Raw genomic sequence first — 26,116 nt, forward strand, 5'->3', positions numbered from 1 at the left:
ATTGACAAAATACTTAATACTCGTACCACTAAAAACTCAGCAAACGGAAACAATTTGGAACGCACTCTTGAATCATTACATTTACATCTTTTCCGCTCCAAAGAAGATATTAACTGACCGCGGACAGAATTTTATATCTAGTTTAATGCAACAGTACGAAGACGCGTTCAAAATCAAACATATCAAAACGACATCCTTCCACCCACAAAGTAACGGATCGTTAGAACGGACACACGCAGTAATAACGGACATGTTAAAATCGATACAGCGAAATTCGGATGAAGAATGGGACGATCAACTTAACTTTGTATGCCTTGCATATAACACAATGATACACGACTCTACTGGTTACACGCCATTCGAACTCACATTCGGACACCAAGCCAATCTTCCCTCCACAATATCCAAGAATCCCCAACGCACATACGCAGACGAGGTCACGTTCCGCAAAAAGGAATGGGACTCTAGACTCCGACACGCTCGCGAAACATTGATCAAAAGTAAACAGCGATATCAGCGCGATCAAAAACGTAAAATTATAAAACCTCAATCAGTTTTCAAAGAAGGATGAACTCCGTTTTAATACATAACGATCATAAAGGCATAAACTTGATGTGGAATGGTTAGGACCGTACACGATTGATAAAGTATGTACTCCATACTATCTGATTCAAGACAAAAAGATACACGGTTATCGTTTAAAACCTTACATTCCAGGTCGACGCTCCTCTTTGCCGGAATAGTATCCGCGCAAATAAATATTACACCATTAGAAGGAAACTCTGTATTCGTAGAAAACATAGGAAAAGGATATTTATACAGCGACACTGCCAATGTAATAGTAGGATTAGACACTAGCGACATATACGAACAGATAAGAGCAATAGAATCATATAAATTAACAATAGACTCACGTGCAATCAGCAAACAATACGTCGAAGAGTTATGCGGATTACAAAATCGCATCAATAACCTAAGACAACTCGCAAAACACTTGAAAGCGTTAGCACATACCCGGAGCACACGAGGTCTGTTTAACATCATAGGTTCCGTATCGAAAAGTCTGTTCGGAACTCTCGACGACGATGATCTTACGCTCATAAACAAAAATATGGACAAACTATTCGATGATAATAATAAAATCAAGACCATAATAGCTAATCAAACAGCACTTATTAGAAAAATTGTAAACTCAGAAAACCTAAACCACTTAGAGAGATCATATAGTGATATATTAAAATTACAACAGCAGGCAAATATCGATAGATCTATGCTTAAGATGATCATGAAAGTCGACACCGCGATGCAAACTTTACACTTCCAATTAGATGAAATACTTAACGTCATGATATTAGGCAAACAAGGAATAATTAGTCCACAAATACTTGATCCCAATGAATTCATAGAAAATTACGCCAAGGCAATAGGTAGCCAGATGTACAACACCGCGATTTCTGCCAAAACCGAACATTTTCAATTCACACTCGACATTAGTGATCATAAAATCTTCACAATAGATGACAAAATATTTTTCAAAATCATAGTACCTTTAGTCTCTAACACAGAATGGAACATATTACAAGTATATCCTATCCCGAGTAAGAGAAATGGAGTATTTTTGGCTCCAGTAGTCGAACATCAGATATATTTAACTTCAGGTCTTTCATTTATAAACGCTGATATCGAGTATTTCAACAAACTTTGTAAGAATCGAGCCGGAACCACAACCATGCAAACAAACACTACCAATCCATGACAGAAATTCAAGAACCGATTGTCGCAGCGAAATAATAAATTTCAAACCACACATTAAACATTGTCAAATAACTGTACTTAAGATTGAAGACATTAGCTTTATACCGCTCAAAACTAGCAACTGTTACATTGCGATACCAGCAAATCCGATAGAAATAGACACAATTTGCCAAACGAAGCATACCTTACAAAAACTTGACAAGCCTTCCATCATAAGAGCTAACACTTCTTGCGATATATTGTACAAAGACGAGAAAGAGAAGAGAAATTTTAATGTTACGATTCCATCATTTATGATATATAATATTAATGCATTCTGCAGAAAATACGTAAAATGTATTTGGAATACTTCTTTTCCTCGAGACTGTTAATTCTTTGCAGATGTAAGCTGATTTGACAGAAATTGGTCTTGTAGTTTTGCTTCCATCGGTATATGTTATATGTAAGTCATCATTTAATAAAAAATTGCACATTTTGTGCATGTTTCCAATTTCAATATTTATACGAATCGAGGTAATGACAGTGTTATGATCAGAAAAATAGATATTGAAGTGATTACGAGTGTGTAATATTCCCTTTATTGATACATTCTTTCATGAGCCTTCTCTTTAAGTTCACTTTCCTTATTTCTAGATGGTTAAAAGTGTTTTGCTGTACGATTAATTTTCGTAGTAGTGTTAGAGGGCTTTGGTCAGGAGGCTATTACACAAATATGTAGTACGATCCCTGATAAGTGAATGTTTTGTCTTTAACAGAATGTTTGTTGGTGCACTGATACGATCATTAAGAACAGCGCTTATTGTTGAATGTTGTATCTTTTTTCAACTTCTTAATGTTATTAATATGATGATGAGAATGGAAAGTAATTGGAAAGATATATTACGGTTAGCCATAATTTTTCATCGGCGGAGCTAATCTCTTCAAGTGCATTAAACTTCCTATCCGCGTTTTCCGGTTTTTGATTATACGTGTCATTCCCAGATTAGCAAAAATAAACCAACGTAGGGGCCCAGCTAGATATTTTCTACTTTTTCAGTAAGTTGGTGTAATCTGTTTTTGGTGTTTCTGTCTTTGAGTAGGTGATATTTATTTTTGATCTTCACAAAGGCTTTTGTAAGAGCAGTGTATTCGTTAGTAACAATGATACAATTTAGTCGAACGTAGTTTGTCAAAATTCTGTTTTGGCTCCTCGTTGCTTGGACATAAGGATGATCTCTGCTTTCTGTAGCAGTTTCAAACTTAGTATCAGAGAACATCTGGTCTTCGCTATCAAGATTGTCTGCAGAGATCTCAGAAGATACAGATAAGAGTCTTTTGTTGCAACGTGCTCCAGTTGTCCGGTTGTCGCAGGTTCCGAAAAACCACGGGAGTGTTTGTGACGCCGTTTGTCGTTAATATTATTGTTACTGTTATTGTTAATGACGGAGTTGGAGGCTGAAACATTGTCATATGAAGCAATAAAATTGTCGACAGCTATATCTTGAGACCTGTTGTTAGTAGTACATTATCTTGCTACATGATTTTTCTTTTACGAAGAGAACTTTGTCCGTAGATGTCAACGTGTATACGATACTGTATGTATTGTATACACGTTCGTATTGTATGCATGTATGTAAAAATTCTGGGATTTTTTATACGTCTCCTAGATTGACATATATCGCATGGCTTAAAACTTAACGCTCTAACAGCCGCATATTTCGCCATTACGGCCAATCGCGAACGCTTTTCACTCAGTCTATTATCGCATAATTACCATCATGATTGAATTAATTATTGAATTAATTATCATCGTTACTGAATCTTTATCATGATATTTTTATTTATTTTATACACTTACGCGTTATAGAAATAAAGAAATCGGGGTTACAATCATTTGCTGACCAATCACTTTCCCTGGATCATTAGACTCACAAAGTGCCGGTCCTTTCATTGCATTTATAGATCGTTTCGCATGATTAAATTAAAAAGAAAAAAGAAAGAATAATTTCACGTTGTTACGATCGTTCGCGGAGAGACGCGGTCGCGAGGAAAACGCGTCAGCGAGAGGTGTAACTTCTCGCTACGATTCGGTGAATCGACGCCGCAAAGTTGTCGTTCCCCTGTTTCGGTTAAGATAACAGAGGTGGTTAAATGAATATGACACAGCAGTAAGTAATATTTCACCGTTTATTCCAACAACTTATAACGAAGACAGTTACGCTGGTGCGTATGTACGAGATGAATGAGTGACTGATCTGCGGGTGTGTATCTTCCGGTGGAAGGATGTTGACCGTTCGAAGGATGTAAAATCAGTACTGTCTTGGGAGACGATGCTGTCTCGGAGGAAAGCTAAGGATAGGTGTGTCTAGCGCACGGGACCATCGGATTTGTTGGTGCCGATGTTATTTAGGAGATTGAGGAAATAGGCTTCGTTTTTAATTGGTTAAACGAAGGGTCTTAACCGCCCTCGAGAGAAAGTGGTTAGTGGGAGGACAGTTGCAGCGTACGTGAGAAAAACTAACTTTCCTTAGTTAAGCCGTGGTAGACAATAGTCTTTGGAAATTCTTCGGAAACAGACGTTTGTTTGGTTTGAAGGACCTTTTGTAGGAAATCTATGAGATTTATGGAAGGTACTTGAAACTATGGAGGCTACGCTGCGTGTATCCGAAGACATCTGGTTGCCATATTGCCCGCGGTGTGTGGCCTCGGCTAGGTAGAGTGTTACGCGACGTAACATCCTCCCCCCGTTGAGAGGGCACCGATCAAGTGATATGGTGTGCTGTTGTCAGGTGGACCTCTTATCAGACTTCGGGCTGTTGATTGGTTCGGAGTCGTATGGAGTCGTTCTGCTCGGTAGTGGTACCATCCGCTTGATGCTCCGTTCGAGGGTACTCGTCGCTGTTCGAACGATAGCCGTGCGTATGATGCCGTCCGCCCCGGGTTGGGCCTTGATGATCCTGCCCAATGGCCATTGCATCGGGGGGACGATGGTGCCTTCTCGTATGTCGTGACTGCCCTTGCTCCATTTGTTCCGGATGTGTAGCTCGTTGGGATACTCTCGATGCCACCGGCGCCAGAAATGTTGTTTGAGTTTCTGAATATGCTGCCAGCAGGAGAGACGGTTGGATGGCGTGTCCCTGAAATCTCGTTCTCGGAAACTTGTTAGTGAATCTCCGATGAGGAAATGACCGGGAGTGAGAACGAGGAGATCGTTTGGGTCTGAAGATATTGGCGTCAGCGGACGGGAGTTGAGGATAGACTCGATTTCGATGATGAGGGTGTTAAGGTTTTCGAAGGTCAAGAGCTTGTTACCGACGACACGTCTGAGATGTCGTTTGAAAGACTTCACTGCAGCCTCCCACAACCCACCGAAGTGAGGAGAGTTGGGAGGGATGAAGTGCCATTCGATCCGTCGGTCGGCTAAAAAGGACTGGACCTGTGCCTTGTGATCGTCGGATTGCAGGAGATTTCGGAGCTCTCGTAATTCGTTGTTGGCACCAACGAAGTTGGTACCGTTGTCGGAGTAGATTGTCACACAGAATCCGCGGCGAGCGATGAATCTTCGCAGAGCGGCAATGAAGGCCTCGCTAGTGAGATCGCTGACCAACTCGATGTGGACTGCTTTGACTGCAAGACACACAAAGATTGCTACGTATACCTTGATTTTGCGTCGGTTGCGATCCTTTCGTTCCTTGATGTAAAACGGTCCGCAGTAGTCGATTCCGCCGTTGGTAAATGGCCGAGACTCTGTTATCCGTGCAGCTGGAAGGTCGCCCATTATGTAATCCACTGGAGGGGGGTTGGCTCTGCAGCAACGGACGCACTTCTTCAGCGTGCTCCAAACTTGACTGCGGCCGTCGATAGGCCAATAAGATCTCCTTAGGGCGTATAAAGTAGCTTGAGTTCCGGTGTGGAGATTTAGGAGGTGTTCATGCTCGATTATGAGCGCGGTAACTGAGGATTTGGGTAGAATTATTGGGTGCTTCTGGTTGAAAGGCATTGGTGAATGACTGAGTCGGCCTCCGACGCGCAGCATCCCGTCCTTGTCCAGAAATGGATAGAGTCTTTGGAGTTTCCCTTTCACTGCCGAATTTCTGTCTGTCTGGAGAGCACGGATTTCGTCTGAAAAATAACAAGCTTGCAATAGTTTGATTAATCTGCTGTGTGCATTGGCCAACTCGTGCATGGTCAGAGGTTTGCCTCGATCCCGGATTTGTCTCCATCGAAGGCACCGAGCGGCAATTCTTATAAGCTTGGGCCAAGAGAAGAATCTCCCCAGTATGCTGTGGTCCGCCGGAGTCGCGGACAGACAGGTTGCCCTTTTCTGCTCCGGTGTTTCGTTTAACGGTACTGGGTTCCACGTTGGCCAGTATTCTTCAGGTTGTTGAAGCCACTCTGGTCCATGTTGCCAAATGATTGTTTTCAGGAAGTCTTCGGGTAGTTGGCCTCGAGATATGAGATCTGCCGGGTTATCGGTAGTGGGGATGTGACGTCAATCTGAGGCGTGAGTCTTCCTTTGAATTTCTGTCACACTGTTAGCGACGAAGGTTTTTAGCGTGTGGGGTGACGTGTTGATCCAACGTAGAACGATTGTGGAGTCAGTCCAATAAACGGTCCGAGCAACGTTGCTTGGCAAGGCTTGGAGGACCGTGGTGGCTAGTGTCGCGAGAAGGAGTGCTCCACTCAGTTCCAGCCTTGGAATGGTTAGTGATTTGAGCGGAGCTACCTTCGACTTCGCAGTGAGGAGACGCGCACAGACATGACCATCCAGGGTGATGGTGCGAAGGTAAACGCATGCTCCATATTCCCTGTCGCTGGCGTCACAGAACCCGTGTAACTCAATTTCCGCTGCGGGACTGATTATCGTTTTGCGTGGAAACTCCACGTTATTCAATAATGGCAGCTGTGCGTAATATTTGCTCCATTCCGTGTGCACGTCAGCCGGTAAGGATTCGTCCCAATCAATTTTTAGCATCCAGAGTCGCTGGAGCAACATCTTAGCTCGAACAATTACTGGTGCCAGCAATCCGAGAGGGTCGTAGATCTTGGCGATTTCGGAGCTGATTGTTCTCTTCGTAATTCGAGAGTCGGCATTATTGATTTTGACGGAGTATAAGATCGAATCGTCGAAGGAATTCCAAACAACACCCAGTGTCTTGAAGGTTTGCGATTCGCCTAGTAGCAGCTTATCGTTTATGTCCTTCTCGGGAAGTCCTCGTAGCAGTTCCCGGTCGTTCGATGCCCATTTCCGAATGTTTAAGCCGGCTAGCTTGAGCAGTTCTGTGAGCTCCGTTCTCAATGATCGTGCTTCGACCCTTGTATCGACTCCTGTGAGAACATCGTCGACGTAAAAGTCTCGCTGTAAGCTCGTGGATATCAGTTGCTTGAGGCAGCAGATGGCTAGATACGGGGCCGCTGAGAGCCCGAATGTCACTGTGTTGAGTTGATAAGTGTCGACTTCTCCATCAGCATTGCGGCACAAAATTTGTTGAAATTTCCGACCCTCCGGGCGCACAAGAAATTGGCGATACATTTTTTCGACATCGCCTGTAATGACGTATTGATGAGATTGAAATCTTAGAAGGATGAAAAATAAATCATCTTGTAGTTTCGGTCCCGTATGAAGTACGTCGTTTAATGAAACTCCGGTGGTGGTTGGGGCCGATCCGTCAAACACGACTCGGAGCTTCGTGGTTTGGCTGGATTCCTTGATCACGCCATGATGTGGCAGAAAATATCCGTCGTCCGTGCAGTGGCCCGTGGTAACTTTCGTCATGTGCCCTAATGCCAAGTATTCCTGTATTACGGCGTGATAGTCAGCTTCGAAACGCTTATCTCGTTGGAACCGACGGCAGAGAGATGTTAGTCGCTTCATCGCCATGGCTCTGGAGGATCCAAGCGAGGGAGTTGTCTCGTTGAAGGGGAGAGCGACCATGTATCGCCCTTCGTGGGTGCGTTGAACGTGATTCCGGAAATGTTCCTCGCACTGTCGTTCCGCTTCTGAAGTGTGCGCAGTGGTCGGTCCTTCGTCGATTTCCCCAAAACGGGCGAGATCCGCCTGCAAGGCCGTCGTGGACGCGTGAAATGCGTGTGCGGGTGGTTGCGAGGCTGGGCTTCCCCCGATGACCCATCCGAACCGCGTGTTTTGCAGACGCAAGTCGGTCCCGTTCGCTTGACTGATATCAAGTTGGCCGACACACAGTGACGCTAGTGTTGGCCCGGCGCTCAATAGCACGTCGATCGGAGCAGGTCTGTGGAATCTTGGATCGGCTAGTCGTAGATGTCTGGGTATCTGTATCGTTGACTGATCCACGGGTTGATCTGGGATCGAAGTCGATATGGTCGGTATGATGAGAAAAATCCAGATGCGTTCGTATGTGCCGTCAACGAAGGTGATCGTGGCCGTGATGTAACGTTTCGAGGTCGTGGACAATGTGTTGAGTGTTCCGATTGGGACCGAACATTTCCGTTGGTTGAGTCTTAACGAATTGGCGAGTTTCTCGGTGATGAAGTTCATGCTAGCGCCGGTATCTAGCAGAGCTCTACAGCGGAACGGTTGATTTCTATTGTCCAGTATGTTGACCTGTGCAGTGACTAACAAATCGTGGTGGAGTGATCCGGAAGGAGGCGAGGTCAATGAGTCTGTTTTCGGTGGTTCGGTCCCTAGCAAAGCCGTTTGAGGACGTCAGGGTTCCCCTAGTTGTTTAGGACTGCGGGAGGTATTTGATCCCGATGCCGTCGTTCGCGATGACCGAGATACACGTTTTGGGGATGTTCGCGGAGACGTTCGGGGAGACGTTCGGGGAGACGTTCGTGGAGACGCGGATGCCCGTCTCGATCGGTGTGACGACCGCGGAATCGGTGAACTAGGCGGAGATCGACCGTTGGATGACCGGTCGCTCGACGATCGACCGCTCGGTGTTCGGCTCACACGTGTCCGTAATCTACTGTGACCATGCTCTTGATGTAAGTAAGTGTGGTGTCGCTGTCTACAGATGCGACATGACCCGGCGGAGCATTGATTGAGAGCGTATCCCTTGCCTAAACAATTCGTACAGAGCGACGCCCGTTTGGCAGTGTCGAGACGCTCTTTGGGCGATTTCGCTTTGAAGACGTCGCAATTCCGTAGTTCGTGTTGTCTTCGACAGTCCGGACATACCGGCGTCTCGAGTGTCATGGTGAATGCATGACTTCGCGGCGCGCTCGGTCGCTGACGGTTGGGTGGTTCGGAGGCCCTTTTCGTCGCGGTAACTGCTGAACTTGTTCTATCGCCGTTTGTCCGTGTTTGCAAGAAGTCTATTAAGTGCGTGTATGACGGCAATTTCTTGTCTGGTAAGGTGCATTGCCATTTGCGAATGATGGCTGGGGGTAACTTCCATGTAAGTAATTTGAGAAGAACGGTGTTTGATGTGATTGGGTCACCGAGGTTCTCTAATGCTTGGATATTTATCTTGACCGTCTCGAGAAAGTCGTCTATGGCTTCGGGTGTCTCTTTAACTATTTTCGGATAGTCGAAAAGCAAGTCGAGGTGGCGCATGCAGATTTGACGGTGGCAGTCGAATTTTTCCTTAAGCACGTCGACGGCGATTGCATAGTTTGACTCGGTGAGGGCTAACGATTGTATACTTCGCGCGGCCTTTAAGGTCAAAGAGGATCGTAGGTAGTGAAATTTCTGCACGGATGTAAGTCGCTTGCTTCGATCGATAGTGGATAAGAAGGAGACGTAAAAGGAGTGCCAATTTCCGATGACACCGTCAAAAGTAGGCAAGTGAATTTCCGGCAGTTTAACTGATGTCGGCTCGGCGACATTAGACGGCTCGGAGCCTTGTGATTTCGACGACGATGCTGGTGTATCATCCATGAGGGTGTGTATTCGGACTACAAGATCGTCATATGTGTCGGTTACTTCGGAAACGCGCGCGTCGTCTATCTCGCCTAAATCTTCTAATTCCTCTTGTAACAATCGATATTGTTTCCACGCGTCGTCGGGTAGTATCATATAGGCCGTTAATCGGGCCTTAATCGGTTGTGTAGATTTTTCGTATTCATCGAGTCGTTTCGATACAGAGGTAAATCGACCGATTTGAAAGCCTCGTCTCCGATGCAAGGAGGTAATTTTCTCTGCGTTCTCCATAGGTATCGCAGTTTGAGAGGAAAATGCAATGAGCGAGCTTACCTTGTGGTTGTGAGTTTGAATGTTACTCGTCACCGTGTGTGTTTCGTTTGATGTGTAAGACGTGTTCTTACTGAAGTCGACCCTCCAGTTGTTGGCGTGAGGCTGCGTGATTATGTTGGATTCACGTGGCACTGTATGATAGTGGGTGGCACTGGTATGCACTTTTCACTTGAGGCGTCATACGGCTTTGAGGATCGAATGATTCGACCGGTTACGTGTCCACACTTTTCACTTGTCACTGAATCCGGCTCGAAGGACCAAATGTTTCGACCGGATGGGTGACAAAACTATCCACTGCCACTGATGATCCGGCTCGAAGGGTCAAATGTTACGACCGTTCGCGGAGAGACGCGGTCGCGAGGAAAACGCGTCAGCGAGAGGCGTAACAAAGTTCCGTCCATTTGTCTCTCGTTACTTTTCAAGTGCACGCGTACCTACATGACGGAACTTCACAGTCCATTGCCTGGGAAACGAAGCCAGACAAAATGTTACAGATCTGGATGCATGTATAAAGATACCGTTTATTCTCGTACATATTTCTGTGTTTTTTTAAATATTTTTCTATTCGACAATATCAAATAACAAAACCGATTGCTTCAGTCAACGCACATACCGCGCTTAATGCGCTCGTTCTCGTCAAAAGTAAATTACCGAAGCGTCCTGTTTTGCGACCAAGTTTTCAGGACAGAAAAAATAAAAAAAAAACAAAATCATATAAAAGCTCCGCTCCCCAGTGGCTTAAACCCAAAAATTGTATTAAACACAAAACATGTAAAGCGCCGACACATAATATAGTATGGCTACGTCGTACCGCCGCGTATCGGTACCTTTGCTTAACACATTATTACCAAAATTCACAGTTTATTGTGAATACCAAAATGTATTTGAAATTGTATCTTGGGTTAAATAAACATCATTAAATGCACTCGTTCTCGTCCGATCACGAAAGTTTAAGCAACGCTGGGCGCGGATAGTACTTAGACGGGTGACCGCTTGAGAACCCCGTGTGGTGTTGCCCTTTTTTGCTTTTCCAATCTTTTTTACTTTTCTGAATAATCTATGATCGTATCCAGGGAAGGAGAAATATATTTTTAGCATTACACGACTGTCACCATACGTTGTATCATTCTTTCATACACGTACAAAGAAACTGGCACACGTTTTAAAACTGAAAGGAATAACGTCTCGTGGTATGCAGAAATTTTATGATGCCAGATTAATATCAAAAGTTATTATTTTACATTTTCGACTTACTTTTGTACGAGGAATCACATCCTTTTGGCTTGCACCACGATTTTCGGTATACCCTGTATGTACTATCGTATGTATGTACTTATACAGCACAAGAAAAATAGAATATTAATCCGTAGTGTAGTATCGTGCACAAAAAGGCCAAAGAGATATCGAGTAAACCATAAACAATGCCGCGAGAGCCGAGGCGTCGTCGGGTCCATCAATGTGTCGTCGGTCCTTCAATTGAATAGTTTCGTAGAAAAGGCCTACATGACCTTGGCCACGAGTGTTTACGGAACACGTGCGTGGTGGACCTAAGAAAAGACAAAGGGATGCTAGGACAGTCAGTGTCAGTGGAGAAGTCAGAGAGTGTGAATCGAGAAGTCAGAAAATGCGAGTTGCGTTGTCGATATAGTGTTGCTAGCGTTGTGTGAGAGTGTCGTCCGCGTGAGAGAGAGAAAGAGCGTTGGATCTGTTGTGACGAGAGTTGCGAGTTAACTATTGAGTTGTCTAGAACCATCGTTCTTCTGTTTAATCAACATGTGTACAATCCATTTATTGTAAATAAATCATCAATAATAATAATATTTTATTCCCGATACTACAGTAGGGTTGCTGGAAAAGTGCTTGCAACAGAGGTGTACCCAGAACACGAATGTAATTTAAAGAGTTCACATAAACACATATTCAATGTGATCGTGTTCTTAAATATTTGTGTAAGATCAGTTTTGAAAATTAGTTGAAAGAATGAACAACCATTCTGAAATCTAGTTTGTTTTTAGGAGACAGATTTGTTATTAGTTTGAGGTTTTAAACGTGCAAATTTGTTAGCCCGTAAGTATTTCACGCATGATCTTTTAATTGCACGTTGTTAATCTCTTAGGTACGATGCGCCACTATAGTGGCTTTCGCGGATGTCATCTTATATTACGACGCGCCACTATAGTGGCTCACTCTACTGACTCATTCGCTCACCGTTTCAACAAAATGGTCTTTTTCATTTGTCTTACTTCACGCAATATTTTATAACAGTGTTAACAATATACAGATAGAATATATAGTCTTTGTTTTTGATACGCCAGTGTTTTGCTTTTGTTAAAATAAATATACCATTATTAGATGCTCTTTTTAACATGCCGACCCGTATCCTTATAATTTTTTAGAATCTTCAATCTCAAAATGTCGCTTCAAAACGGAAAACGAAGAGCAATTTGGAAAACACTATCGCGCTATGAGTGTGAAAATCGTGACGTGGGTCTATGTGTCGTACCGTGCTTTAAAATATGTCACACACAGTTGTATTATTAATTATTAGAGTGAATTATGAAACTTAAAGTATATGCATCATATTTTCAAGAAAAATTGTAGTTTAGTTATTAAAAACTTGATACCAATGTGCTTGCGCAGAGAACACTACCCGTCACATATTGCAGTGGCGTATCGTTTACACGTAATTCGCGTCAAACTCTGCCGTAGAGAGAAACAGCTGCGCGCAAAATTCAGCCCTACCTAAGAGGTTAAACGTCGTCTATCACCTCCACATAGTACAGCTGATGTAAGGTATCTTCCAAGATGTTAATTCTCAATACCGTCTGCCATTGTTTTCTTTCCTGTACTGTTTATATTATGTACATTTTGTGTTTATTATTTTGTTATACTTTCGAAGAATAATTTGAAACTGGAATTTATCAAGTAACTCTTTTACGAAACTTATGCTGCATCTTCAAATAACGGTTTACGCATCAAGTTTATTCGCGTCAGTGTTGCTTAACATTTATGAAGTAACTTGTTTGAACAATTTTGTAGGCGTTACGTAATAAGAAATTAACCTAATTTTCTTATTTGATATTTTATGCTTCCACCTACTTCGTCAAAAATATCCTAGGCGCTTTAAACCAAGCAATATAAACTTTCTCAGGAAAAGAGAATATGTGTATACTTCGCCGACTTCGTCTGTATACCTGAAGATGGATGCCGGCTTCATCAAAATTAGAGCAGGTATAAACTTTAAAGGACATTATAAAAATGATCAATGTTGTTCCAAGAGACGACGAGGAATGAATTTTAGAATGTAGAATCTGCATCGGCGATGAAAATTTACGTAGGAGAACGTTGGGGGGAATGGCGTACTATTTCTTAAATACATTATTTTTTTTTATGTGTCAAGGATGGAGATTTGACAGTTATTGCATGTGATTCTATAAGTTTTTAGCAATGTAATGCATAGACGATGCGACGAGAAAGATCGATTGTTATTTTAAAAATTCTGGTTATTGGAAGAATAATCAAAATGTTAGTTTCCTCACTCGTAGTATAATAAATAATTTTACTGTAGAGTTTAAATTTTAAGAAAATAAAAAATAGTCTACACTGGATAATGCATACATTAATGTTACTTAATTTAAGATTCTTTTCACTTTTCTCACAGAAACGAATCGTGCAATTGTCCAGGAGGGAAATCCGAAACGTGTTACAGCGTAATGTTGCGTAAGATAGCTGACGAGTAAAAAGTTATAATCATATTACGTTTATCGTGTAACAAGTTCAGCTTGCAAGCGTACTTTCGAAAGGACGATGATGGTGATACTAAGTCATACTTGTCATCTTGGCAAGATTGCGCGGTGTGTGGTTTGCTTTTCAGTCGTCACTTTCGCAGCACCGGTGCATTCACAATAGACGCGACGATCTCGAGCACTGGAGATGCAGTTACTATGTTGAGAGTGTAATTATGGATGGCAGTGGAGGAAACCTAGAGGGTTATTGCAACCTAGCTAGTGCAGTTTGCTGCTGTGTGTGTTAACTTACGTGTGCGGTAGCTACCACACCATTCACCGACAGTTTACGAGCTACGCATATCGCACTAGTTCGTCGTCAATTTTTGCAACTACTTTCTTATAATATTGTTTCTAACGTTACGTCGATTATACGATATCCGATTGTTTTTCAATTATATGGAACGTTATACTAACAATGAGATTTATTCAAATATGTATATACAGCATTGAAATATAAGTAACATGGATGATATTGCAACTAATTGTACATGATGTAATATGATATGTGTGATTGCAATCATTTCCATAAAATGTTATCAAAATAATAAGTAAATATATATATTATGTAATTACATTAATAGTAAACCAACGGACACGTCTGTGTTCACGGTTACATATATTTACGCATAGTAAGTGCATACGTTACGCATAGTAGTAATATATTTTTGTTAATAATTTTTGAAGAAATAACGAACGACGGCTAACAACTGCACGTCAAAACTCTATGCCAAAATCAAAATCATCGAAACTGGCCTCCCCTTTACCAATATTTACCATAAAATGTATTGGCAAATTTAAGCAAATATGACTTAAAACTAATTGCAGTTTGGTTTAAATCTAATCCAAACTCAAACAAAAAATGGTATTGAAGTAATAAATGTATACAGTAAGAAGCAAACAGAAAACTATAACTAAATAAATATGTTGTCCTTTTTTAATGTGACAAATTAATATGCATGTTATTTCATTTTAAAGCAATAGGAACGTAAATTTATCAACACGGAGGCAGTGGTGCAATTTTTAATCCGCGTTATAGGGGGTCACACTGTATATTATTTATTAAATTAATAGTGAACCAATATATAAAATTATGTTTGGAAAAAATATACATTCTCATTACAAACATAATTTGCTTCAGTATTTTGTTTAGCTCTCAGAATTTTTATCATACGAAATATGAATCTTTAAAGTTCTGCAAAGTAAGTCTTAAAATATATAGTCCCTGTAATGATTTCCTTTTAAGCCTATAATCTATTCAACAATGACAAATTACACTGAATTAAATATTGTTGCGAGAATTAGTTCAAGAACAATTAGCATTAAAATTAGAATAAATTGAGTACACAGTTGTTACGTCGCGTAACACTCTACCTAGCCGAGGCCACACACCGCGGGCAATATGGCAACCAGATGTCTTCGGATACACGCAGCGTATCCTCCATAGTTTCAAGTACCTTCCATAAATCTCATAGATTTCCTAGAAAAGGTCCTTCAAACAAAACAAACATCTGGTTCGGAGGAATTTCTAGAGACTATTGTCTACCACGGCGAAAAAGGGAAAGTTAGTTTTCTCACGTACGCTGCAACTTTCCTCCCACTAACCACTTTCTCTCGAGGGCGGTTAAGACCCTTCGTTTAACCAATTAAGAACGAAGCCTATTCCCTCACTCTCCTGTCTAAAATCGTCGCCAACAAATCCGATGGTCCCGTGCGCCAGACACACCTATCCTTAGCTTTCCTCCGACACATCATCGTCTCCCAAGACAGTACTGATTTTACATCCTTCGAACGGTCAACATCCTTCCACCGGGTATACATACCCGCAGATCAGTCACTCACTAATCTCGCACATACGCATCAGCGTAACTGTATTCGTTATAAGTTGTTGGAATAAACGGTGAAATATAACTTACTACTGTATCATATTCATTTAACCACCTCTGTTATCTTAATCGAAACAGGGGAACGACTACTGCGCGGCGTCGATTCACCGAATCGTAGCGAGAATTTACGTTTCTGGCTGACGCGTTTTCCTCGCGACCGCGTCTCTCCGCGAACGGTCGTAACACAGTAAAGACATAATGAAATGGCATTTCCATGATAAAGAAATCACACGCTACTAATATATTAACGGTTTCATTCAAATTCGCAATTTACACCAAGCAATTAACTATTTTATTAAAAATGAAAGATAACCTAAAATTTGCATGTAGTAATGAGAAGTGGATAATCATTTTCGAAATTGCTGCGCAGATAAAGAGTGTAAACGAGAGAAAGAAAACAACTGAATTTTTCTCAGGTAAATGAGACAATAGATTAATCGCATAATAAAATTTGTAAGGAGGGAGAGGGAGGAACAAATTCCTCCACTCCTCATTTCTTGAAAATAGATTGGCATATTAAAGATATAATTGGTATATTTAACTAGGTTTATATTTGTTTGAATTCTTTTTAGATAAGTATTGTCACTAACGACGTGGCAACGCCATTCTTTACCATAAAATTGTATTTCCAGTTCATTTTCTTGATCAGTTTGCGGCTTAAAAACAAATTAATTCTCTAAATTCATTTACATTTCTGGCTTTCTACATATATATACATTTCTTTTCTACATATATTTTAATTACAAGTTGACGACACAGAGTGTGTTACTTTTTCTATTTAATCTGTAGGACTGTAACTTACAATTAGTAGGTTGGAAAGGGCTGTAAGAAGGAAGGAAAAAAGTATTTCGTCCGGGACCTACTGGAAGACATCAGTAAGGCTATTTGTCTATTTAGAGAATTTTGTTATCTTTTATGTTGATCTTTTAAGATCCAATCTTCAGATAGTTTTCCATAGTGAACGTCGCAACCTGTTTATATAATCGTGCTTTAGATATCAGGATTGAAAAGGTCATATTGAAAATTGTATTTATGGGAACAAGTAGATGGGACGACCGCCTGTGGGAAAGTGTCATAGACTTCAGGTGGCAGAGTAGGGAGTGTACCTAAATCTCACTTTAGACGAGAAGACTAACTTTCAGTTCCCTGATGAGTTATGCACTGCTGAAAATTGAAGTTTATACAGGTATTTTCATTTATCGTTACGGAAGTGTTACTATTCAATCTATTTATCTTCTCTCAACTGAAATTAATTTCAAGACAACTTTGTATAGTCACTAAGGTAACAGGATGCTAAGCGAAGAAAATTGTAGTTCGAATTTATACAACTAGACATGATTCGTATGGTATTGTCTCATCGTGATATATCTATGATAGCTTCATAAAAATGTAATCGTCATTTATTTAGAATAGTTGATCGTCCTAAACGACATTTGCGACACGTACGAAAGGTTTTGCTATTTTTGAGGATTCAAATATTTCATTTACTTTGGATATATTGATTCTATTTCCTGCTGAATACGAATGATTTTATTCTCAACCCCGGAAATCTACGTATTTTTAATATTATTGAACATTTCCGTAACATTCTTTTTCTGTTATTTTTTAGACACCTTAAGAATTGATGATTTTCATTTAAGGAAAGAACATGGAAATGGAAACATTATTGTGAATTGTTTGGGGAAGAGGTCTATTTGTCAGAGCCAAACCCTACAAAATCATGTATGCGTAAAAAACGTTTCTTTCTGCAATTCTATAAACTATGGCACAGATTAAAAGAGTATACCAGTGTTTCATTTATATATATATCGGCAGACAGGATTAAACCTCGGTGGGGTAATGCAGTAATATCAGTTATCGATACGACAACTGAACATATCCATAAACAGACAATTCGTGGTCAAGGGTAAAAGATAATGTTGAAAAGTTTAAAAATTTCTGGGCCGAACAGCACTCTGTTCTCGCTCACGTCGAGCCTTTCAATTGGACGTCTGTAATGTGTAAGACTTCGAGTACAGTATTAGAAATATTTTAATATTACAAGTTTAAGCATTAAAGTATTTCTATGAGTATGAAAAATAAGTTTTCGTGTTCATTGCTGAGGTGAAAGAGTACGGTAAAAGAAGCTGTCTTCTCTATATCATAATTGTACGTATGTTTTTATCTAGTAGTTTGGAAGATAATGATTCGATAGCCGTGAAACACGTATTCAGTCTCATGGCACTCTTAAAGTCTTATTAGGTATATTTTCAGAAGCACATGTCACTCTCAGTAGATAGCCAAATTTCAACATTCGTTTCCTTTCGTTCGTGTTCTGCTCCCAAAATCATTTTAAGCAGATTTGGTAAAAGCAGGCAGACCAATTTCGCTCGGTTGTAACAACAACGCCCGAAAGATTCATATTGCTGAAGAAGAAATTTGCCACCAAATAAGCGACTCATCGAAGAGGGGAAGGGCATGTCGCTTGGTATGTCGCTTAGCTTTGTTTTTCTCCGATCCATTAGATAGATTACTTTCGTGTGTCCGATAGAAATTACGACCTTCAAACAATTTTATATTCTGTGATTTTTCAGCAAGTTCCTACGTAAGAAATTTTACATCGAAAATCCTTTCATCCTCAATTAGAGTCTTAGCGAAGACGAAGGACATCACTAAATCGATTGTTCTCGCTATTCCAAACATAGGGTTCAAGATATTTCTCTATATGCGTATTTTCATTTAAATATCGTACATAAAAAAGGAATAATGTTGTATCTTTATTCTCCTTTATCTGGGAAACCAATTTCCAGTTTCATTCGAAAGTTTGTGCTGATTGAGCTCACATCGTGACGTGTCATTTGACCCAAAATTCAGTTCCAAAATCACGTGACCAAAAATAAGTGAAAAAAGACTTGTTATGGATGTTGTAACGTTGCGGGAAACGTTTTTCGGATTGTATGATAGACGACCTCATGTTGGTTTCATGTTGTGATTCTTTATTTAAATAGCTTTCGTTTTTTACGTTCGTTAACAACGACTTAATTCAAGACAGGCAGTTTATAACATAATTTCCCGATCTGTGATATCTATACATCTAGTGGTGAAATTCGTTTGTTAATAGTTTGGAAATGATTTGTTCCGTCTGGAAAGCATAAAATAATGACGCGGTGTCTCGGTCGGTGAAGCTTGTAGCGCGATTGTGAAGGAAGGTTATTTTTGAGTTTAAATCTTTTAAAGTATTATCTCCTTAGAACTTCCTCCTTACTTATAGGGATGTTTTAGAAACTCGATATTTCCGAAGGGTAATGTACGAACACGTACCAGTTGCCAAGATTTTTAACCTGAAGGAATACCATGATTCTTCTGAAAAAGCGGACATTTCGCGTCAATGCAGGTAATGCTACACCTTTAGCGTGAAGAGGTGCGCAAAGGGCGTATAGTATTCGCGATACCAGAGTACCATGCATTAGAATATCAATTTTTTGAAAGCAATCGATCAATATGTATTCCGAGCATACTAAAAAAATACTTGAACTTTCCGGGTAAAATACACACGTTCTACAACGTTCAAAACATTAGACTTCTCTCTCCATTTTACCAAGTGTTGACATTATTCAACCCTCAAACATCAGACATCCTTAAACATCCATATGGTATACATCTTCAAACATTCGAACGTTACACATCAAACACACTTAACACGTACAGTAATACACATACAGAAGATCTGTTGGGGGAATTGATAGAGTCAACTTAACAGTAGCGGCGTGTCGACCGTCAGTTAATGATGATGGTTATGGCAACAATGAATACCCTATATATATCTTTCTCTTCTCCTCTCATTGTCAATCCTTGGATTTATAGTAATAGGGTGCAAAATTCAAGGTCCCGTGTTTATGATATTTTTATAGTGAAATTCAGAATGAAGCGGATTAATTCCGTTATGTTAAAATAATAATAATAGTTAAGCTTTCCTTAAGTAAACATTTTTATTCGAATAATTTTTTAATAAGATGCTTATACAATGCATACAATATTAGTAATTATAGTTTATATCTTCGAGTAAATTAGCTTCGTTAAAAAATTGATCATGTCCGATTGTACATTTCATAAAAAGAAGTTGGCGCAAGAGGTAGTCTGAACACGAAGGAAAAGATCAATTTACTTCTACAAGATATTTATTTGCTGTAACATACGTACAAACTTTATGTAGGTCTCTTACTGTCTGTAATACAGTGCTGTTCATTGCCATGATCTCTGAGCAATATCGCACGACAGGAAGATATAAATTAGACAATTTCATAGGAACAATACGGCGATATTGCCACAAGAAGCAATAATACGTTATTTATTGTTTTGAGTAGTTTATTTTATAGAGTATTCGATAATATAAAACATACGCGCACACACATATCTATATATGTATATGTGTGTGTGTATATATATATATATATATATATATATATGTCGGAGATGAAAGAACACCGGAGCCTTTGGAATTTTGGATAATCCCGCAACATTGTAACCTAGAGTCTACTATAGCTGTAATTGAACAATTGTAGTTATGCAACCCGATTGTAATTGTTCGAGAGTCGTGATAATGAGCTTGGGCTCGAGGCGACAGTCAGTCGCCGAACGTAGCCGCGGTCACGGGATGAACGCTTTGCCTAACAAAGGTATGGAGGAATTCTATAGCTCTCCTTAAAAGAAATATTCGTGGCGGCACGCGACAGTAAACATTCCAACGGTTTCTGTCCCGTGGCTGGCCACACGCAGACCCTATTCTTCGAGTAAGATGATTGCCAAATGTTGACGCGTCTCCGCAGTACATGTTCGGCTAGCCCGAGGGCCCGTTATAAATCTTAAGGTTTAGTTAACTAAAGTCCTTCAAACAGACAAACAGTCTTTGTCCCAACTACGGGAAGATAGGGGAGACATATTTTCCAACGAGCGGCGTCTCCCACTAGCAACTGTCCCTCGAGGGCGGCTAGCATCTTTTTCTAACCACCGATATGGAGATTGACCAATTAGCAGCAACGCCAATTTCCCTTACTTTCTGAACGAAGGCTTTCCTCGACGAATCCGATGATCTCGTATCCTTAGACACACCCCATTATAGTTTTCCTCTGTGGCATCATCGGGACGGGAAAGGCATTCTTTCTCGCGATCTCATTGATGAAAGGAGTAATTCTTTACGACCAGTGAATATTACGCGTCCGACTTAGATTTTGTGAGTACGTTCATCTATCATTCCGTCGACCGCGGATTCGTTATTGAACCTAGGATCATTGTCATTAGTATCTCGAGCACCCAACTACCGCGGTTACTTGTCCGGTTCTATAATAATCGTATTTGCACTAGTCAATGTCTTCTCCATTGCATAACGACAACGTGTAACCCAAACGAAGATTCGTTTCACGCCCCTAACCCTAATTCTAATGTAAACCCGACATCAGAATTGGGATCAGTGCCGGTTATAACAGTGCAAGAGTTTACGACCAGCGTGCGCGAATTAATTCCGTCGCTAGTGCAAAAATCGTGTGTGGAACCTAGCAATTTTGCGACTCCGCTGCCTGGTGCGCATCTACCAATCTGATTATGGAGAAAGATCCTTTACAGAGCAGTGCCCTGAATATAATTTCAATACCGAGTGTCGAATTGACTTCTACGTAGTGGAGGCGCTAACTGGTAGATCAAGCCATCCGGGTGAGTCGTTTCCATTTTACCCCGATTTCGGAGCCGAGTGTTCGCTAATTAAAGAATCCGTAGTCTTGAGAATTTCTGACAAAAGAACGATTGATATAGTAGTAATGCGAGGAATAAGAGATATTGGTACTAAACGTATCGCTCAAATCTTATCCGTTGCAGGTGTTAGTGGTTAGAGATAAATTTTTCATGTCCTCGCTGATAGTTATTTAACAATACGATATCGCGATTACTCGTTAAATTTTAAGCCAAGATTTTGACGTAATATTACACAAAATAGCCTCGCTATGTGTAAAACAAAAATAATTAATGCCTGTAATAAAACCGCTGAAAACGAGATCGATGTTAATGAAGTTGACAATGAGGTACGTGGTAGCGATAAAAGTCGATTAATCTTTCTTTTCGAAAATTCAGAGATTCATCCGTTACGGGTTCCCTACGTACTCGTATAAAAAATACAGGCCAGTTAGAAGTACAATTAATTGATCCTAACATCGCCGTACAAGGAGTCCTAATAGACTTCGCGAGCGCAGAATAGTACGTGATAGAACAAGCGACTTAATTACAGCCAAAAATCATAAAGCCCAGTAATTCACCGTTCGCGAGCCCTGTGTTACTCGTGAAGACGAACAATGGTTCAGATAGATGATAGGTAGATTTTCTAGAACTAAATAAATATACGGTCGCGGATCGGTATCCTTTACCCCTCATTGCGGATCAAGTCGCGAGATTGCAAAAGCGAGATATTTTATTATTCTGGACATGGCCGGTGGGTTTCTCCAAAACCCTATTCATCCTAATCCTAGGAAGTATACAGCATTGATTACCCTCGATGAACAATTTGGATAATAAGTTGTTGTTTTCTTCGAATTCTTTTGTGCCTTTGTTCGATCCATTCGATGTCCTTTATTTGCATAACATAAGTGCGTGCGCGTTTAGTGTTTCTTCCGGAAGTCATTTTCGGGACGGCGATACTATGCTGACCCTGTCGAAAATGGGGATTCTTATACTTTCGGACAACCCTAATAATTGTGCAGCTCATACTTGTCTAAATATTCTAATATTTATGTTCTTCCTCGCTACAATTTTGTAAACCATCAAAACGTTTACTATGGAAATCCTCAGGAGTAGTCGCGTGCCAAGTCTTCTGTAGCATTTGACCCTTTTTAATTGTGGTGACATAAGAAATCATTTGGTCGGAGTGATCTGTACTACACTTTCCTTCATTGTATTCAGCAGCGGCTGCTGATTTCGATGTTGCGAGCAAACGAAACGAGAGATCACTCTTGAGATTCCTTTGAAAACACGTGTAACAGTCAATGTGCCATTCGTACGTTGTCGTCTATTTGGATGATGTCCTAATTATTGCCGACTCGATAGATCAAGCTCTAAAAGTATTGCACACCGTACTAGATACCCTTGTAAAAGCCGGATTCTCCTTTAACTTTTCAAAATGTTCTTTTCTAAAGGCATCGGTACTCTATTTGGAATATGTAATTTACGACGGAGAAGTTCGTCCCAATCCGGGTAAAATGCACGCCTTGAGTTCTTTACCTGCGTCAACGACCGTCACACAGCTCAGGCAGTTCATAGGTTTAGCCCTTTATTTCCGAAAATTCGTTCCTAAATTTTCACGGGTAATGAAACCTTTGTATGCGCTTACTTCCGATAATAAAAACATGACTTGGACAGATAGGCATGGAAAAATAAAGCAAAAGGTAATTTCCGCCCTGACCGACGCGCCGGTGTTAATGGTATTTGACCCGAACTACCCGATAGAACTTCGTATCGACGCTAGTTCGGATGGATATGAGGTTATTTTAATGCACAAGATTGAAGGTAAAAATAGAGTAATAGAATATTACAGTATAAGAAGTAGCCCTGCGGAATCTGGGTGTCATTCTTACGAACTAGAAACGTTAGCAGTTGTGAACGCATTCAAGCATTTCCGTCATTAGCTCCACGGACGAGAATTTCTTGTCGTCTCCGATTGTAATCCTTTGAAGGCATCCAGTAGTAAGGTAAATTTAAATGACAGGGTTTACAGGTGGTGGGCTTACTTACTGTTACGTCGCGTAACATTCTCCCTAGCCGAGGCCACACACCGCGGGCAATATGGCAACCAGATGTCTTCGGATACACGCAGCGTATCCTCCATAGTTTCAAGTACCTTCCATAAATCTCATAGATTTCCTAGAAAAGGTCCTTCAAACGAAACAAACATCTGGTTCGGAGGAATTTCTAGAGACTATTGTCTACCACGGCTTAACAAGGGAAAGTCAGTTTTTGTCACGTCCGCTGCAACTTTCCTCCCACTAACCACTTTCTCTCGAGGGCGGTTAAGGCCCTTCGTTTAACCAATTAAAAACGAAGCCAATTCCCTCACTCTCCTAAATAACATCGGCACCAACAAATCCGATGGTCCCGTGCGCTAGACACACTCATCCTTAGCTCTCCTCCAAGACAGCATCGTCTTCCAAGAGTACTGTTTTTGCATCCTTCGAACGGTCAACATCCTTCGAGCGGGTATACACACCCGCAGATCACTCAGTCACTCACTCATCTCGTACATACGCACCAGTGTAACTATCCTCGTTATAAGTTGTAGAATAAACGGTGAAATATAACTTACTACTGTGTCATATTCAAATCAACTACCTCTGTTATCCTAAACGAAACAGGGGAGCGACTACTTCGCGGCGTCGATTCACCGAATCGTAGCGAGAAGTTACGCCCCTCGCTGACGCGTTTTCCTCGCGACCGCGTCTCTCCGCGAACGGTCGTAACACTTACAAACTTTTACTTTCGACATTCTGTACCGGGAAGGTAAACGAATGGCCCACGTAAATTTTGTCTCGCGAAATCCCGTAGACTTGGATCACCTTACGATCAACGAAGTCATAGAAAAGGAAATCAATCTGACCGAAATCTCCGAAGACTAGCTATTAGTGGAATAACGTCGCGACTCCCAAATTTCTGGGATCGTCAATAAATTACAGAACGAAGAGCTCGCGGAAGACGTCGTGAATGCGTGTGAGTTACGGTCCGGTACCCTTCATCGTAAAATACAGAGAAAAGGCAGAACTCTCTGCTTGTCCATTGTCCCCAGAGGTTTTAGATGATCTGTTATTAACCATGTGTAACAGTCAATTATGCACTTAGGTTGGGATAAAACGCTTGAGAAACTGTGCGAGTGTTACTGGTTCGAAGGAATGGCGGAGTATGTTCGCCAATTCGTAGAGAACTGTCACGCTTGTCAAGTTTCGAAGGCCAGTTCAGGTAAAATACAAGCTGAATTACATCCTATACCTAAGACCAGCATACTTTGGCATACAGTTCACGTGGACATAACGGGCAAACTAAGCGGTAAAAGTGGTTCGAAAGAGTATGTCATTGTTTTGGTCGACGTCTTCACTAAATTCGCATATCTGCATCATACTCGTAAAGTAGATTTCCTTAGTACCGTTAAAGCACTTACGTACTATATTTTTATTTGGCAGTCCTTGCCGGATAATAGCGGATCAAGAGAGGTGTCCTAACGGGTAAAGAATTCCAAGATTTCTGGCAAGGTAAACACTAAAACTCCACTTAATCTTAACCGGTGCGAGTAGGGCCAACGGTCAGGTAGAGCGTATTATGGGTACGTTCAAAATTATGTTCACAACAATAGAAACCAACTGGCGGTTCTGGCAAAACGCGATCGGGGAAATACAACTGGCCTTAAATTGTACCACCAACCGCGTGACTAAGTCAAGCCCGTTGGAACTACTAATCGGTAAAACAGCGAGACCCTACGGCTTATCCCTACCCGACAATATCGAAGAAAGAGAAGTAAATATCTCCCATATAAGACAGCAGGCGATAAAGAATATAGAAGCAAGCGCCAAATACGATAAGGATAGGTTCGACGAAAACAAAGCTAAAATAGTTAGGTTCAACCTTGGCGATTTCGTATTACGCAAAAACGAGGAAAGAAATCAGACGAAGTTAGATCCGAAATTCAGGGGTCCATTCGTAATAGCAGAGACTTTGGAAGGAGATAGATATACCCTAAAAACCTTAGACGGCAAACGATCATATAAGGACAGACACGACAGACTGAGCAAAATGCCAGAAGGTTGCGTCCCTGCTGAGTTAGACGTCTGCGGTGATGACAACGGCGGTGATAATAACGATGCAAGTACACTGACCTCAGAGGATCATTAACGCTGCGTTGTGGTCATAGTAATACACCGAGTGGTTTTATGTGCTTTTTGTTGTAACCCGTTGAGTGGGTTGATGTGTTTTTGTTGTAACCCGTTGAGTGGGTTGATGTGCTTTTGTTGTAACCCGTTGAGTGGGTTGATATGCTTTTTGTTGTAACCCGTTGAGTGGGTTGATGTGCTTTTTGTTGTAACCCGTTGAGTGGGTTGATGTGCTTTCTGTTGTAACCCGTTGAGTGGGTTGATGTGCTTTTTGTTGTAACCCGTTGAGTGGGTTGATGTGCTTTTGGTTGTAACCCGTTGAGTGGGTTTATGTGCTTTCTGGGTGTAATGCACCCAACGTGGCAATATGATCCAACAAACTGAGGTTCACCAGTGTACGAAATCGACAATGATCTGTTGTGTCATTACGGTCTGACTGGCGACTCACAGAACGCACCTAACACTTTGAATACAAATTATAACATTACAAATTCCTATTCTCTTTTATTTTTCTGTTGTCAAACCACCGAACGAAACTTTGTTATTGCACTGGACCCTTGACTTACTTGGACATTTAGTTAAATCGTAAATAATGTCAGTTGTATCGAATCTAATGTAAGAAAACACGATATTTTAGTTACACACGAGGACGTGTGATAGTCAGGA

At 41.0% G+C, this 26,116-nt stretch overlaps 1 protein-coding gene across 1 annotated transcript; it reads right to left on the bottom strand.

Annotated features, from left to right (window-relative positions):
* Nucleotides 1-4,519: 4,519 nt before the first annotated feature.
* LOC117241507 lies at nt 4,520-9,733 on the bottom strand. Its single transcript, XM_033507419.1, has 3 exons — nt 8,683-9,733; nt 6,268-8,397; nt 4,520-6,195 (listed from the first exon to the last, which is right to left on the bottom strand). The coding sequence occupies exons 1-3, from the start codon at nt 9,731-9,733 to the stop codon at nt 4,520-4,522; spliced, it is 4,857 nt and encodes a 1,618-aa protein (XP_033363310.1).
* Nucleotides 9,734-26,116: the final 16,383 nt, after the last annotated feature.

The sequence above is a fragment of the Bombus vosnesenskii genome, unplaced genomic scaffold (genome assembly GCF_011952255.1).
Source record: "Bombus vosnesenskii isolate JDL3184/JDL3185 unplaced genomic scaffold, Bvos_JDL3184-5_v1.1 scf7180000016040, whole genome shotgun sequence".
NCBI lineage: Eukaryota > Metazoa > Arthropoda > Insecta > Hymenoptera > Apidae > Bombus > Bombus vosnesenskii.